Below are 17670 nucleotides of genomic sequence, written 5' to 3' on the forward strand. Positions count from 1 at the left end.
TTTAATTGTCTTGCTATACTTATTGTGCTTTTGTTTATATCCCGTTATTCCTCACCAGAGCCAGCAATACTGTCAGAGCTAAATATCGTAGTATTTAATTAATAAGAGACGGCCAATTGTACGTGATATATTTAGGTATTTATCAAGCAATGCTTGTCGGAGCAAAGCTACGAAAAGCAACCGGTTCTTTTTTCCAATTTCGAAATGAGCTACGGGTATGTAAAATTCAATGTAAAATAATGATACATCAATATAAAGAACTGCAAACGACGATTAATATTTCATTTTATTCAATATCATTGTCAATATAAATTATTCTTTCTGTAGTGTTGAGTGGTCTGTGTTTTTCATACGTAAAGTTGCAGGAAAGAAATGAAAAGAAAAGTTATACATATCTGATTAATTGAGGGGAATATTAGGCATTACATATGAAATACAAATATGTCATTAAAATGTACAATTACACCTCTTAAAACACGCCATGTTTAAACACCTAAGATGTGTAATGAACAGTCATGATATTTCATTAATAGGATCACGCCCCATTTCATTTGTCACACAGAATAAACAAAAAAGTAATAAAAAGTTACAGGTACTATAAATATATTACCTCTATTTATGTTTAGCGAGTGGAAATATTATAGATCATATAATTGTGTCTAGTGTTCCATTTACATTCCACTCAGAAGAAAGAGTAAGTTATTATGCTTATTATATGATTGACAGCGTAATAGCATCAATGAATATATCACATTTCTTTGTTTCTGAAACATTAACATACTGACCTTTATATATGGAAAAATATTGAATGAATGCGTTGCTAGGTTTGCCGTGAACTTGCAAATGAAGCACTTTATCTAGAAACATAGGTATATGGTACAAGAATTGTTGTGTAAAGCAGTGATAGATATGCCAACATGAAAAAATAACTTCTAAGCTATTTCAACATCACTATATATAATACGATAAAGCTTGGATTCAAACGACGGAGAAATGTTGCCCTATTTCATAGCCTGCATAAAGTCCATTTGACTCGTACAGATTTAGATAGACATCTTTATCTGCAAAACAGGACTAGGACGTGTCCTTGCATTACTGACATGTATGACTTTGTAACTGTTACGTCACCAGACACGTTCATCCTACATTACATGTATACAGATAATTTGCTGGTTTTTATCAGGTCCGATAGAGTGTTGTATTGTTTGTGTCTAGTTCCTATATCAACTACACCCTGTCGAATAAAAGCTTGGCAAGACAAACGCTCTGGATTGTTTTGGTAGTCATGACCATGATGGCAGGGATTCCGGTAGTGGATATGTCCCCCTATAGAATTGATACTGTCAGAGAAGACGAAGTGGACATGGAAACTCTCCATTCTGTAGGGAACTCCATTTGCGCGGCCTTCAGGGACCTCGGCTTCTGTTATATAAAAAATCATGGCATTCAAAAATCTCTGGTATGTACAAAATGTCTGATAAGTCAGTCTTTACTGTGTAAACGGATTTAAGTTAGGAGAACGCTGTGGGTTGTTTTGGTCCAAATCGATTGAATGTTCAAATCACTGGATTTGTACTTTCCTGACACTATTTAGAAACCTGAACTACAGTTGAAGTCCAAGGTTGATATAGTTTAAGGTTGATACAACCACGTATTGACCGAAATCAAAAGGCTGTTATAGTTTTATTATAAAAAAAAAAGGACTGTTTGATTTTCAATAATCTTTAAACGAATGCAAGTAACACTGTACATGTAATGAGTGAGACTGATATTTGAAACATTAAAATGATTACGATGAAGCATCTTTCTGATCATGATTTGTAAACAGCATCCCTAGAAATGCCTTGTGATGATGCGAATTCGAAGTCATAAAGGTTTTGGAGATATCTCCGACCAGGGTTTGTTTAATCTAATTGCAAAAATGGATTCGGCTAGCGCAAAGAATGTTATAAAAAGGTCTGAAAAATTTCTAACAGCGTACTGCAAAGCTAAAGGAAAGTCAACCTTGGAGTTCTTAATTGCACCAAAGCCAGAATAAGATGTTTACAGAAGACTTTTTAGGCAGAGCTCAGGACACAAAAAGTGTGATATATGCAGCAAGAAATCAATACTGTATATCAGGTATGGATTACAAAATCATTTTTCTAAAGAAAAGGATTGGTTAAGATCCCAACATCATCCATAACTTACAGAGTCAAAGTGAGTTTGTTAGATAGAATTAAAAGAAAAGTTAAAGGCGAAAAGCAACCATGAATTGATAGTGGAACTTGCGGGAGTGTAACTCGCCGCGCGAAAGGTTGGTTCACGTTCTATTTTAAGTTGTTTATAGATATTTTTTGACGTAATTGTTTACGTAACTGGGCAGATTTGACGTAACTAAAATGAATATAAACCCACAAGGGATTATACAGTTTGATAAAATCTATATACAAAAACATATAGAGGCTTTATGTATTATAAACGGTGATCATTACTACGACTCTGCTGTAGCATCTTTAACAGATTGATATAATACTCCATCTATAAGTATTAGACATATTTGTAGCAAAACGACATACCCTTTGTAGCACAAAGGAATAATTTGTCTGTTGCATTAGTAGCATTAACAGCATACCATCGTGGGAACAACCTCATGTACAGATTTTAGATATTCAGATATTAAGCCATAGGACTGAATATATTTTGGCATTACACGAAAAGCATAAAATATCATATATATGATTTATATGATTTTTTGTTTCATTATCTGTTTGTAATGTTGGTTTTTAAATGCTTTCTCACTGTAATATTTATTTGATTATCACGTCAAGTGTTTTATTTTCAAGATTGATTCAATGTTTGCTACGAGTAAGACCTTCTTTGAAATGCCACTGGAGTACAAGAAGAAATACCGACGGGAACCCCATGTAAATTCTCTCTATGGATGGATACCACGAGAAGCTGAAAGGTATTGCCACCAATCCGATCCAAACTAATCATGAATCATATTATTCAGTTTACACTTTATTATAACTTCAACTTGTATTTACAAGTGCAAATAACGAATACAGGGTCTCCTAAAGAATAAGAGATTTTCTTCTGTGTCTGATATATAGGGACATTGAAAAGAGCATTATAGATTTGCATAACAAATGCTTAAATGGGTGTGGTTTCCCATTATTACTGAAATACCAGGTGATCGATGCAGGCCATTTGAGCATCTTGTTATCATGGTGTTGCTATGCATATAATATACTACTTAAACCTATACCTATTGATGATGTATGGTAATGCTCATATCTTAGTCAATTTGCTGAATTCCTAATAATTTGTTTTATTTTTAAAGTTTAAACCCAGAGCGTCCTGGTGACTACAAGGAAGCTTACAACTATACGCCCTGGGATGGGGATGAGGTATGATCATGTGTGATTAATGCTTCAAATCTACCACTTGGAAAACTATTACTGATCATTTTAAGAAAGGGCCCTTTAAGAAAATGTTACTGTGTTATATTGATCTCAAATGTTATTTTTTAATCAAAATATCAACTCTTACACAACTTCACCTTACGACGATCGTTAAGATTTTTTAACCTTAGATTTTAAATAATTTTGAAAATTGCTTGCTGAAAAAGCTGACATTGATATAGGTGTTTAAAATTTCACATGTATGTACATGACTTCTTGGTGTTTACAACACATCACTCTCAGTAGTCCGTTCAATACTATAGTGAAGGAACTGTTTACACAACGTAAAAACTTACAATGTCCCGATAGCATATAGTAACAGATGATGTTATTACACAAGAGTATTTCCAATGCACATTATGTGGTGCAAAAACATTGCCCTATTTTATTTCAGGTTCTTCCGGATTTGGACGGTTTCGAGGAAACTATGAAAAATTTCCGTGTCTCTTGTGAAACTTTGTCTCTGCGGATCCTTGACCTGATGTCATTAGGACTCGATCTGGAGGTTAGTTTCATTATGTTTTCTGTTTGTAATTCCGGCTGGTTTTATCGCAATGTAACAATGTTTATTTTGGATGCCAATGACGTCTGATTTCTCTGCATTATAAATGTGTTCTCTCATAAAAGTACAATCCGCGTAATTACTATTAGTTAGACCCCGCTGATATCATCCGAAAAGGACAAAGCATGAAAAGCCGTAGCTGCTACTAACACGCGATATATACTTGTATATTGATGTGGTGGACGATTGCTTTTAACAATTACTAACTATATGTCACAGATTATTTTCGTGTCAAATATCGACATGTTCTGCCGTCATTTGGGACATGATGTTCTCCGAAACTTTGACATTGCACAATGACAAGATAATTTACATATGTATCTGTGGAGACCCGTGTCTCTCCTCGAGTGAAATGTCGATAGAAAAACTCGAATTGTGGCGTTTATTATTATTTACGTTTACTTCAATTTTGGTAACAAATGAAAATATGATTAAATTTTTATCAATTTTGAAAGTAGATCAGTGACTGGTGAACGCTTAATCGTTAAAGGTATCGCCTAGTGTAGTATTATAATAATAATTATAAATACAGATTTATCTTAGCTGAACTGACTGATAATCAAAACCACCGCAATTTTGGTGGGGTGACCCATGGCAACTGTGAGTCTCTGGTAAAAACTCCTGGTTCTATTTCGAATGTTCATGTGAACATTTGTTAGCAAAATCAACCATGTACCTCCCAGATGTGAAACTTATTTAGGGACCATATATTTTTCGATACCTATTGTTATTGTAAGGAAGAATACCCTGTCTAACATATTCATATTTAAGTATGGTACATTCTAATGATATGAGGTTCGTTATCTAATGATCAACTGAAAGATTGGGTGCTAATACAAAACAAGAGGTCTTCTCTAAATAATCAACCTTTAGTCATGCAACAAAAATGAAGTGTACTGTAGCCAATTAGTGTTATGATTAAACGGACTGTTTCCTCTGGGGAATGACTACACAGCCCTTCAAATTCTAGTCAGTAAAAATCTAATCTAATAAGTTCAGAAAATGACCTTTGTTATATTACTTGATGACCTTATTTTGTGATCAATCTATATCCGCTAGTTGTGTTTACTTACAATTAGTCCATGTTTGAAAACTGTAACTGCTGCTTTTAACGATTTGTCTTAAATTATCCGTGTTTTTGTGTGGTAACTTCATTATTGTATAAATTAACACACTTATTCTTCAGAGGTAGTATTGCATCTTATCTTATTTTGCAGGACAAACAGTTCTTAAGGAAATGTCATGCATACTTTGGACAAAGAGGAAATTCTTCAGTACTAAAGACAATATTCTACCCAGCATTACCTCAAAATACAGGTAAGATTCAAAAAAGAAAATATTCGCCTGTTAGGCCTATCTCTCTATAATGGTTTTAACAACTTATTTATTTTTTATATTCACTATAATTTTCCTTTTTCACTCAATCACGGCCCAAGACTTGGCATGGATTCAATACCGCTGACCATACATACAAATATATATGCAAAATAATTAAATAGTTGTCGCCGGCCTATATGAGTTATTGCTAGTAGGAGCTTTATATCGCACTAGATTGTTTCAACCCATATGCAGTATCGCTTATCTGTGACATGACCGCCACCAACTACCATTAGTGTGGGTGTCTGACCTATATTGCTGGCCGTCAAATTTAGACTGTCAGCGTGATATCACCATAACCTGGTGCTTAAGTTTCTAAGTTATGATAACTATGATAGTATCTACCAAACATTGTTTTATTTAGGGGCCGCGGTGGCCGAGTGGTTAAGGTGTCCCGACACTTTAACACTAGCCCTCCACCTCTGAGTTCGAAACCTAAGTGGGGCAGTTGCCAGGTACTGACCGTAGGCCGGTGGTTTTTCTCCGGGTACTCCGGCTTTCCTCCACCTCCAAAACCTGGCACGTCTTTAAATGACCCTGGCTGTTAATAGGACGTTAAACAAAAACAAACCAAATGTTTTATCAGGTTTTACTAATATATTAGTGCAGACCACCAGTCACATCTTTCTTTCAGTACAAACTACTTTTTATTTCCCTTAAATCTTGGATCTGTACAACTTTTTATAAGCTATTGAAATTTCTTAAAGTTCTTGAAATAAATGTCATCAATTGGTTGATTGGTAGGCTACAGGTTGTGTGCAAACGAAAATCATCTTATTGCTAGCTGTACATACAATCAGCCTTTTTTATACGCATTGATATGCCGGTCCGATTGAATCCTGTATTAAAAATGTACAATTGTCTTTATAAACGCATCAGCTTTATCCTCGTGAATAATTATACCAAAAATGAGATTCGTTTTAAATCGGCAAATAAAATTGATATTCCGAATTCATAATGCAGACGGCAATTTCATGCTGCTTTGATCGGCTCGTTAGTTTGGGAAACATATAGACTTCAAGATTCAATCGAGTTACTACTATTGCTCATATATTAAACTTGCAGGGAAAAAACGAGTCTATCTTTATAGATTGAATTTACTTACAGATATCAAACCCAATCAATTACGGTGTGGAGAACACTCCGATTACGGGTCTCTAACACTACTGTTTCAGGACGACGCAGGGGGTCTAGAGGTATGTGACGAATAATGACATAATATCATAAGGTAACTATCACAGAATAGTGTATAAATTGTTCCTGATTAAAAACAAAAGAAAGAAATACTTCCAAAAACGATATAGGCCTACTGTGCTTATTGAGAATATTCTATGAAAAACGTTTGTGATCGAATTAACTATCGGCTATCAACATACAAATTTCAACATATAAAAGAAAGTCTCGTGCGTTTTTTAATAATATATAGTAATATGAATTAAAATAGACGTGATCATGAATAAATATCGTAGATCCTATGCTTTAATATGTTTGCAATGGAACACGTCATCCTATTAGTTTTGCTTTGGTTTTCCTTACTTGGTTTATTAGGTAAGAGACCTAAATGGTAAGTACATACCAGCGACCCCGATCCCAGACACTGTACTGATCAACATTGGAGATCTGATGCAGAGATGGACAGCCGATCGTCTCACCGCCACAGTGAGTTACCCGTTTGTTGTTGTATCAAGCCCAATAACCTATGTTATACGTTCATTATGTTTCTGTATCCTTTCATTTTGAGGATGTTACATTATTTATTTGTGCTGTAACTTAACGTCACGGATTGGTTTAACGTCCTTTCAACAGCTTGTGTGAAATACACACGTATCACGTTACAATCTCCTTTTGAGATATTTGTCCGTTTGGAAGTCCATTAACTTCACTTTATTGTGGTATTTGTTCGTTGGTAAGTCCATTTTAACATAATGTCAACACTTTATTGTATTATTGGTCCGTGTGTAAGTCTTTTGTAACATAATGTTTAATTATCATCCTTATGAAGAAACCATTGTTCGGGAAGGGATCAATGCAGAATGATACATTACTTTACGATTAGAGGTTGTTTAACATATCCATAAAATTAAATGTAACAGTTCACGCGGAGTATTCAAACCCAATCGAAATTACTTCAGAAAACGGGATATAGCATGATGATGCTTAAAAGTTGACAATGACAATCATGTCTGCACATTCACGTATACAAAATTAAACTCATATCATATGTATTCTTGTCATCATAAGCCGTGGAAAAGATATAAAGATATATATATTCTTTTTTTTTTTTCGGACGAGGAGTATCAGTCTAATAACAATTAACACTAATTTCGAAATACAAGGAAATGTACGAAAGCCGGTTGGGACCATTTTTGTAGAAGAAAATAAAAAAAAAATCGCGTTATTACGCGAAACTAACGCGTTATATCGCGAAACTTTCGCGTAATTACGCGAAACTAACGCGTTATATCGCGAAACTTTCGCGTTATTACGCGAAACTAACGCGTTATTACGCGAAACTAACGCGTTATATCGCGAAACTTTCGCGTAATTACGCGAAACTTTCGCGTTATTACGCGAAACTAACGCGTTATATCGCGAAACTTTCGCGTAATTACGCGAAACTTTCGCGTTATTACGCGAAACTAACGCGTTATATCGCGAAACTTTCGCGTTATTTCGCGAAACTTACGCGTTATTACGCGAAACTAACGCGTTATTACGCGAAACTTTCGCGTTATTTCTAGAAACTTACGCGTTATATCACGAATATATATTGATAGTTATAAGAAGTATCGGCTACTTTTGAAGAGTATTGACATGAGGCACGACAGTTTAGTGAGTTTTTATTCTGAGCTTAGCCTCCTATCCCAAGCTGAAATTTTGAGTTTTTTTAACAATAGTGGATAGTGCTGTTTTAAGCAATTCAACACGTAAACGAACTTTGAAACGATAGTGTTTAACAATAAGGAAATTAGTTCTCGGATATATACGATGTTGCATTATTCATTCTCAAAGAATTACAAAATTCTGGACAGAAAAAAAATCTTGGTTCTCGCCCTCCATCTTTACAGTCAGTATCTGATACTCTGAAACCATTTCATCGTCTGATATAACCTGCTGCGCATTATAACGCAAAAGTTTCGTGATATTATACAATTATCGACCTGTTTTCAGGTAAATATGATGATTTATAAACAACTCGAGAAAATGATATTTCCCGAGGCCGAAGGTCATCGTATTCACCTGAAAACAGGTTGATAACTGCTTTATCATATGACAAAACTGCAACATTTTCATATTACAGAATGATTATCATTACCTGTCATAGGATTGAAAAAATAATAGTGATCGACTGGAGAAAGGTTCAAAATGACATTTAAAAAGTCAAAGTCAACAATGAATTTAAACTTCATTATTTATTATTGCTTAAAATTCAACAAAATGTAAATGCTAAAACATCTAAAAATTCAGTCTATTAAACTCTGTCCGGGAGTACATACCTACACGTACATGTAAGTATACATTTGTGACGACACGGATAGTTGGACATTCCCTTGTTACTATATTTGGGTGTGTAATCGAGTTGTTGGATTGTTATGTCACCCTGGATTTGACGTCACGGATTGCGGGAGAGTCTCTGTTATTATATTTGGGTGCGTATTCGAGTTATTGGGTGGTTGTATCACTCTGTAGCGAGAGAGGGTACGGCCAAAGTCCCCCCCCCCCCCCCCCCCCCCCCCCCCCCCCCCCCCCCCCCCCCCCCCCCCCCCCCCCCACCCCCCTAGACATTAGCCCCTAGGACAAAAGCCCCTTCATACTAATCAAAAAGTGGACAAAAGCTCCTTTATATAAAAAAAAAATTAATTTCAATATATGTACATTTTCATTGATGTTGTATTCTTATGAAAAGAAATATATCATTAATGTCTTCATGTGTATCAACAGTGAAATGTCTTTATTTGCACAGGTATCAATTTGTTTTTTTATATGATTTCTTTGATTTTAATCATTCCTAAAATTAAAATGATTACAAGACAGAGCAACATGTTTGGTAAGGCAGTCATTATATTATAACTTGAGACACAGATACTGAAAAAGGAGATGTTTTAGGAACCTGATGGCACCATGTAATCGATGATTATTGATAAAATACTATTAAAAAATACAGATTTACTAATAGTATATAACGTACATGTATACCAACTAAATTTATATAGAAGGGGCTTTTGTCCGGGGGATGGGGGTAAGGGACGGGGGTGTTTTGTCCTACACTGAGGCACGGATTCGGGATTGATAATAATATTTGATCAAAGGGATAATGTTTAGAATTGCCCAATCTGGAAAGGGGGGAAATCACAGTCATATAATAATATTTCGCGTAATTACGCGTTAGTTTCGCGTAATAACGCGTTAGTTTCGCGTAATAACGCGTAAGTTTCGCGATATTACGCGTTAGTTTCGCGTAATAACGCGTTAGTTTCGCGAAATAACGCGTTAGTTTCGCGTAATAACGCGAAAGTTTCGCGATATTACGCGATAGTTTCGCGTAATAACGCGTTAGTTTCGCGTAATAACGCGTTAGTTTCGCGAAATAACGCGTTAGTTTCGCGTAATAACGCGAAAGTTTCGCGATATTACGCGATAGTTTCGCGTAAAAACACGATAGTTTCGCGTAATTACGCGAAAGTTTCGCGATATAACGCGTTAGTTTCGCGATATAACGCGATAGTTTCGCGTTATTACGCGAAAAAAAAAAAAAAAAAATTCTACGAAAATGGTCCCAACCGGCTTTCGTAGAAATGTCTTGGATCCACTAACGTAAACATGGTTTTGTTTCAGAAACACAGAGTGGTGATTCCTAAGGAGGAATTAAGGAAGATGATGAATCGACAATCTATCGCGTTCTTTATCCAACCAGACGATGAAGTGATGATTCGAAGTTTGGATAAATCTGATAAATTTGAACCCATTCAAAGTTTGCAGTACCTTCTGGACCGCCTGGGACGTACATACTAACAGTTGCTTCGTTTATCAGTAGATCAATGTAAAAGCATACTGGTGGTATTATAATAATGATAATATATATATATACATGATAAAACAGGAAAGCATTGTCATCAATGTAAGATATTCTAATCAGTTTGCATGTTGGATCAAATAAAATGGGAACTTATAATCACGGTATCTCCGTTGAGAAACTATCATAGCAAAAACGCTAAGATGCATGTTAGTCTGTATATTTTTATAAAGACGTTTTACTGTAATATGATGATTTCGCATTTAAGAAGTATATCATTATAGTGAGATTGCATATAAATTAACACTGTTATCAATGAATATTACAAGACGCGTTTAGTGATTTCAATATCGATTAAGAACAAAGAAATATATAGAAAATACACTACGATTCAATTTCATTATATTAATTCAAAAAGAGGCGTGTGTCTAAATTTCTGAAAACAAGAAAATGCAAATACTTTAATCAAACATCAAATATGTATATCAAGTAAGAAATGTTTTAGATGAATAGTAAGCAGAGAATGCCTACATGCCTTATTTTGACAGGAAGTTGAAGTATTGAAAGGATTAAATATGTATAACACAGACACACGTAGAACGTAGATGATTATTTGGTCTTGTTCCTTCATCGAACTTATTTTAAGAATCAAATTGTATCGCACAAACGCATCATTGGCTGCTACCGTTTACGTATCCATACTTATCCAAACGGAAGGTTGAGTTGAAGCAATACTCTCGACATAGCAATGGCAGATTTATAGAAGTGTTTCCTTTTTTCGATCAAAAAGTACAATCCATGGAGCTTGAAACCGATAATAGAGTTTTTATTCATATGTAAAATAACTAGATGTTATTAAGTTCTACCACTAAACAACTGTAGATTCGCTTCTCACGCGGATACTGATGTGTTGCCATACAACGTGGCTATTCAGCATTTGGCCTCAAAAACAGGACGTCAATACGTTGCATCAACTTAAACTTTATCAAGGGTAATTCGGTGAATTACTTTCTACAAGATATCGGTATACACCACCAACTTGCGAGGGCATCATCACTTCTGAATTGTATTTACTCAGGTAAGCTTATATCCAAACATTACGAACCTTTGTCCAGAAATGATACTAGAGGTAGGTGATATGTGCGAGCTGACGTGGTATTCCCAAGACGTAACCATAACATTTTATGATTTCATATTACGCTATAATCGAAACGTTGAATATTTTGCCTATTTAGAAATTGAAATGCTATCAAACGAGTGAGTTTTCAAAATGAAAATGCTATGTATGAGCTGTTAGCGCTGAAATGGCAGCTCCTGCTGTATGCTTCCCAGGTCGTTGAGAAAGACATTAAGTTTAAGGTCTTATTTGAAGAAAGACAAAAGTGTACATACCAGAAAGCTGTCTGTTTTACTGATTACGGGATTTTTCTTACCTTATGTGTGGTACATGAACGTTTTCTTTTGTATTCGTTTCCATTAAAAGAAACTGTTACAGGCTTTGTCATTGTCGTATCATTTGTCTCACTGTTTTTTATGATAACATGTCTACTCAGTTGCGTAGGCCGTGTCACTTTTAAATTACTCCATTACTAGGCATGCGGATAATCAAAGTTGGATTAACTTTTACAGACACCGTATGTTACCAATCAAAGTATCACTGAAAATATACTTTAGAAAAAAAAAATTGGGATTACACAGTATCTTTCATCATCACACAAATTCTGTCCCAGGTGCGATATTGGACTATAATATGACCCTGAATGATAACAATTATCAATTCAACAAACAAAAGGGTTATTGACATCAGCAGTGGGCGTTATATAAGGATGCTCAATAACTGGGGTCATGACATTTCACCACTTCTTATGAAGGTATCATACAATCAAGCTTGTGTTTTTTTATAATGGTAATTTGTCTGCCGTAAAGCACGTCAAATTAATATCTTAATTAATGATAGAATGTTATATTTCTAATATATGTAGTGATTTAATTTCCGATTTTTGTCTTTCCCAAAAGTCTAAACTGAAAAAAAATATGTTCATAGAAATTAAGAAATGTATCTTATCATTTTCTCTATTGTTCGCCATTTTAGTAAGGTGTTCCGACACTTTATCACTAGCCCTCCACCACTGGGTTGCAAATTCGAAACCTACGTGGGGCAGTTGCAAAGTACTGATCGTAGGCCGGTGGTTTTTCTCCGGGTACTCCGGCTTTCCTCCACCTCCAAAACCTGGCACGTCCTTAAATGACCCTGGCTGTTAATAGGACGTTAAACAAAAACAAACCAAACCAGTTTAGTATCGAAAATACCTAAACCCTTGTAATTAACAATCTTTTCACTGATCTACAGTAACGGAAAAACTTATAAAAAGCATATCCAATTATGTAATCAATGTGAAGTTTCATGTAGTTTCATTTTTCTGTTAGATGGAAATGGAATAGATGATTTAGTGACACTTGATATTTCTTCTAACCAGAAGTTTTGATTGATTTAAGTTAAATCCCATGACAAAATGTGAGGTAAATTACATTCGTTGTCGCATTATGATACTGGAGTATCCTGTATAATCATGCGACAAATTTATAGCAAATTTTATCGGATCACGTACACTCGCTCTGGTTATGAAGTAGTTATCAGGACAGAACCCAAAAGAAGAGATTACATTTTCCAAAACATCCTAAAAATGCGATATACTAACAAGCAATATTTTTTATATTACCCTCAAAACAACCTTATTTTACATCAAATGTAATCCCCGCTTATACATTGATTTATGTTGCATCGACATTTATAAACAAATGTTTAACTAAGGAGATCAATGTATGAACTGTGCATGTCGAAACTGATATTTCTTATGCCACTGGATTATTTATTTCCAATATCTGACAGCATTATGCCATCAAACATGAAACTTCCATTCGAAAGGCCTTTGTCGTACACCACATCCTGGTTTAAACGAAATAAAATGTATCATAACTGAACTGTGTTGTGAAATGGTTGCTCGCTTAAATATCAATTCAAAATATGTTTTTAATATAGTGTGTAATATCAAAAAAAGATAATAATATATATATCAGGGTAGTGACAGCGGAACCACGAGGCATACCGATATGTTTGATGCCAGTTTTTATTGTGAATTCTGAAATTAATTGGCAATGCAACTTTTCATGAAAATTAACACCGGTGACATTAAAAAAGTAGTTAAAAAGATGTCGCCGGATATAACACGACATTTTGACTACATCTCAAATCCATCTTTTTTTCTCTGCCTTCCTCTCTGAAGAAATCTTATTTGCTTTGCGCTTAAACTATTGATAAAGTATATCCATATGATCTGAATAATGTTAACTCGGTTCTATGACAAAATTATATTCCCTTAACTTTTCATACGAACCAAATCAAATTTATGTGACAAACAAACCTAGCGAGGTTTGTATTTCAAAAGCATGTGTTAATGTTGAAAGGACTAATAGTATCAATGAATTCAGCCGAAACATATGGGGCTCAAATTTCATTATTTTCACAATGACTGAAAAATGATATCAGAAATGATATTGCGCTAAAATAAAATAAAACTGCATGGTAATTAATTATCATTGCCCTCAAATGAAATATTATTGCTCGGCAACAAATTATTATAGCATCGAAATGAACCATCATGATGTTCGAACACGTGTCCGCGCAACATCGTTCCCTATTTGTAACGCATTCAGAACAAAGGATAATACTATTTTTGGCACACATTATTATTTGAATGCAATATCTGTATGATGTCCATACTCAAACACCAAGGTTTTCGGATAATCATCAGGAAAAAAACATCTCAAATGGACAAAGCTTTTATTCTAACACAATTGTCACGTGAAGTCATTATAGCTAGTTAAGGTAAACGTGCAGAAAAAGCGATCGTGTGACCAAATCTCATTGTACAATCGTTATACGTATATCCTTTCAGTCATATTTTTGAACAAATGAAACCATCTCATCTCGTAACATTCCATTGATTTGTACAACTCATATTCCATAGAAATAAAAGATGGCGCGAAACTTTTGATAATACTATAGGCCTATACAATGCTGGAATGTATTCTAACTTCAGTTTTGGCCTGATGTTATATTATAACTGTAGCTTTGGCCTGATGTTGATTCTAATTGTAACTTTGGCCTGATGTATTCTAATTGTAACTTTGGCCTGATGTTGTATTCTAACTGTAGCTTTGGCCTGATGTTGAGCACCTTGAATCAAGTGTAAAAAGAAGTCTACACAAATTCTCACAAGCTGTCCTTGAGGATACTGGACTTGGTGTCGATAGGATTAGAGGTAGGTTTTCCGCAATACATGTGCATGTTAATATTATAGAGAGAAAGGTATCACCTCTTAATATCACTTAAATGTGTCACCTCTTAATATGACTTAAAGGTATCACCTTTTAATATCACTTATAGATGTCACCTCTTAATATCACTTATAGATGTCACCTCTTAATATCACTTATAGATGTCACCTTTTGATATCACTTATAGATGTCACCTCTTAATATCACTTATAGATGTCACCCTTTGATATCACTTATAGATGTCACCTCTTAATATCACTTATAGATGTCACCTTTTAATATCACTTATAGATGTCACCTCTTAATATCACTTAAAGGTGCCGCCTCTTAATATCACTTATAGATGTCACCTCTTGATATCACTTAAAGGTGCCGCCTCTTGATATCACTTATAGATGTCACCTCTTAATATCACTTATAGATGTCACCTCTTGATATCACTTATAGATGTCACCCTTTGATATCACTTATAGATGTCACCTCTTGATATCACTTATAGATGTCGCTTCTTGATATCACTTATAGATGTCACCCTTTGATATCACTTATAGATGTCACCTCTTGATATCACTTATAGATGTCACCTCTTAATATCACTTATAGATGTCACCTCTTAATATCACTTATAGATGTCACCTCTTAATATCACTTATAGATGTCACCCTTTGATATCACTTATAGATGTCACCTCTTAATATCACTTATAGATGTCGCCTCTTAATATCACTTATAGATGTCACCTCTTGATATCACTTATAGATGTCACCTCTTGATATCACTTATAGATGTCACCACTTGATATCACTTATAGATGTCACCTTTTAATATCACTTATAGATGTCACCTCTTAATATCACTTATAGATGTCGCCTCTTAATATCACTCAAAGGTATCACCTTATTATGTCACTCTCAATATTTACATCATTTCTTTATTGTGGATTGTAGTTAAATAATAATTGAAGTCATAATACATCACTGCAATACATCCATTTATAGTAACACATGATATACTTATCCATTGTTAAGTCAATAAAAGACAATCATTTGAAACGGCCATTTCCTTGGATTTTTCGCCCCCAGGAAAAGAAGAGTTCGGCCTATAGATAATAAAAATACAGTGTATACCCATAATAAAGGGATACACAAGCCTTTACCTACAGCCTATTTCCAGGTTAAAACTCTTGACGGAGTATATGTTTCTGTCACTTCTGATGCCTTTGTAAGTTAAGACTATATATACCTATATGTTTCAAATCGCAAGATTTGTTGCCACTGCTAACAAAACTTTGGTGTTTTTGAATCAATCCCAAGAAAAGGTTCCTTTTTAAAGTTAACCAAATGAAGATGGAATTTAGTTTTGTTTAGTTGCAATTTGACACAACTATTTCATTGTATGATTTTTTAAAAAAAATTTTTAGATGCGCAAGAGACGTCCAGAATTTTTTTCAAAGTTCGGATCAAAGTACCGTGAAGAACATTTGAGATCTAGTAAGATCTAACGCGATATCATCTAAAATAAATTTAAATTCACGTTTAACTTGATGTAATGCCGCACACAGAAAGAATATAGAGTGATATTAGTATCACAAGTTGAAGGAAGCAGTTGAATGAATTAACACCAGTCAAAATGTACATGTATGAAAATTTGCTAAGCTGCATTCCCTACCTAGTATGTGCCCCAATTAATTTGATATTCAAAGGCTTATTCCCATTATCAGGTTGTCCGTGACAGATGTTGACTACCACGGAAATATACGTTGATGAAGACCATCGGGGAAGTTATCATCTCATTATATGAAGGTATTGCGTGTTTGATACTTGCTGATATACCAAGTGGTTCCATTATTGTGACAAAACCCGAATTTGATTTAGATTTAGAAGATTTAGAAGACGCTGACCCTGTCAGAGCACCTGGTCTTATTTTCCTTGTATTTTTCCTGGAGTCTCCATGCAAATCTGTATCTTTTATATTTTACCTCATTTAATCAATTTCGAGTTTAATTATGGTTTCATTATTATGTCGTTATTTAAAAAAACATGTTTAATGTAACAGAAACACATTGGGTGCTATTTCCCGATGATGGTGCCTGAAGAAGAAAACTTCGCCAATCCACTGCCTTCTTCATCCTGCCTGATGAAGAAGCCATGATCAAGTGCCTGGACAACTCCAACAAACATGACCCTGTCTCTAGTAAGGACATGACCCTGTCTCTAGTAAGGACATGACCCTGTCTCTAGTAAGGACATGACCTGTCTGTAGTAAGGACATGACCCTGTCTAGTAAGGACATGACCCTGTCTGTAGTAAGGACATGACCCTGTCTCTAGTAAGGACATGACCCTGTCTCTAGTAAGGACATGACCCTGTCTCTAGTAAGGACATGACCCTGTCTCTAGTAAGGACATGACCCTGTCTAGTAAGGACATGACCCTGTCTAGTAAGGACATGACCCTGTCTCTAGTAAGGACATGGGACCCTGTTCTAGTAAGGACAGACCCCTGTCTCTAGTAAGGACATGACCCTGTCTCTAGTAAGGACATGACCCTGTCTTTAGTAAGGACATGACCCTGTCTGTAGTAAGGACATGACCCTGTCTAGTAAGGACATGACCCTGTCTGTAGTAAGGACATGACCCTGTCTCTAGTAAGGACATTGACCCTGTCTAGTAAGGACATGACCCTGTCTCTAGTAAGGACATGACCCTGTCTCTAGTAAGGACATGACCCTGTCTAGTAAGGACATGACCCTGTCTGTAGTAAGGACATGACCTGTTCGTAGTAAGGACATGACCCTGTCTAGTAAGGACATGACCCTGTCTCTAGTAAGGACATGACCCTGTCTAGTAAGGACATGACCCTGTCTCTAGTAAGGACATGACCCTGTCTCTAGTAAGGACATGACCCTGTCTAGTAAGGACATGACCCTGTCTCT

General features: G+C 35.2%; 1 protein-coding gene across 1 annotated transcript; it reads left to right on the forward strand.

The window, feature by feature from the left end:
- Positions 1–1147: 1147 nt before the first annotated feature.
- Positions 1148–16965, forward strand: LOC117328366 (2-oxoglutarate-dependent dioxygenase ecdK-like). The gene is made up of 10 exons (XM_033885892.1): positions 1148–1459; positions 2826–2947; positions 3326–3392; positions 3841–3951; positions 5226–5325; positions 6493–6581; positions 6934–7044; positions 10222–10387; positions 11953–11956; positions 16833–16965. Exons 1-10 carry the CDS (start codon positions 1286–1288, stop codon positions 16963–16965), a joined length of 1077 nt encoding a protein of 358 aa, XP_033741783.1. The 5' UTR covers positions 1148–1285.
- The last annotated feature ends 705 nt before the right edge of the window (positions 16966–17670 follow it).

This window comes from Pecten maximus, chromosome 5 (assembly GCF_902652985.1).
Source record: "Pecten maximus chromosome 5, xPecMax1.1, whole genome shotgun sequence".
NCBI classification, from domain to species: Eukaryota; Metazoa; Mollusca; class Bivalvia; order Pectinida; family Pectinidae; genus Pecten; species Pecten maximus.

Coding starts and splice junctions, on each gene's coding strand:
- LOC117328366 (XM_033885892.1), top strand. CDS start 1,286: ATGACCATGATGGCAGGGATTCCGGTAGTGGATATGTCCCCCTATAGA. Junction 5,326..6,492: donor AGCATTACCTCAAAATACAG/GTAAGATTCAAA, acceptor ATTTACTTACAG/ATATCAAACCCAATCAATTA. Junction 6,582..6,933: donor ACGACGCAGGGGGTCTAGAG/GTATGTGACGAA, acceptor TTGGTTTATTAG/GTAAGAGACCTAAATGGTAA.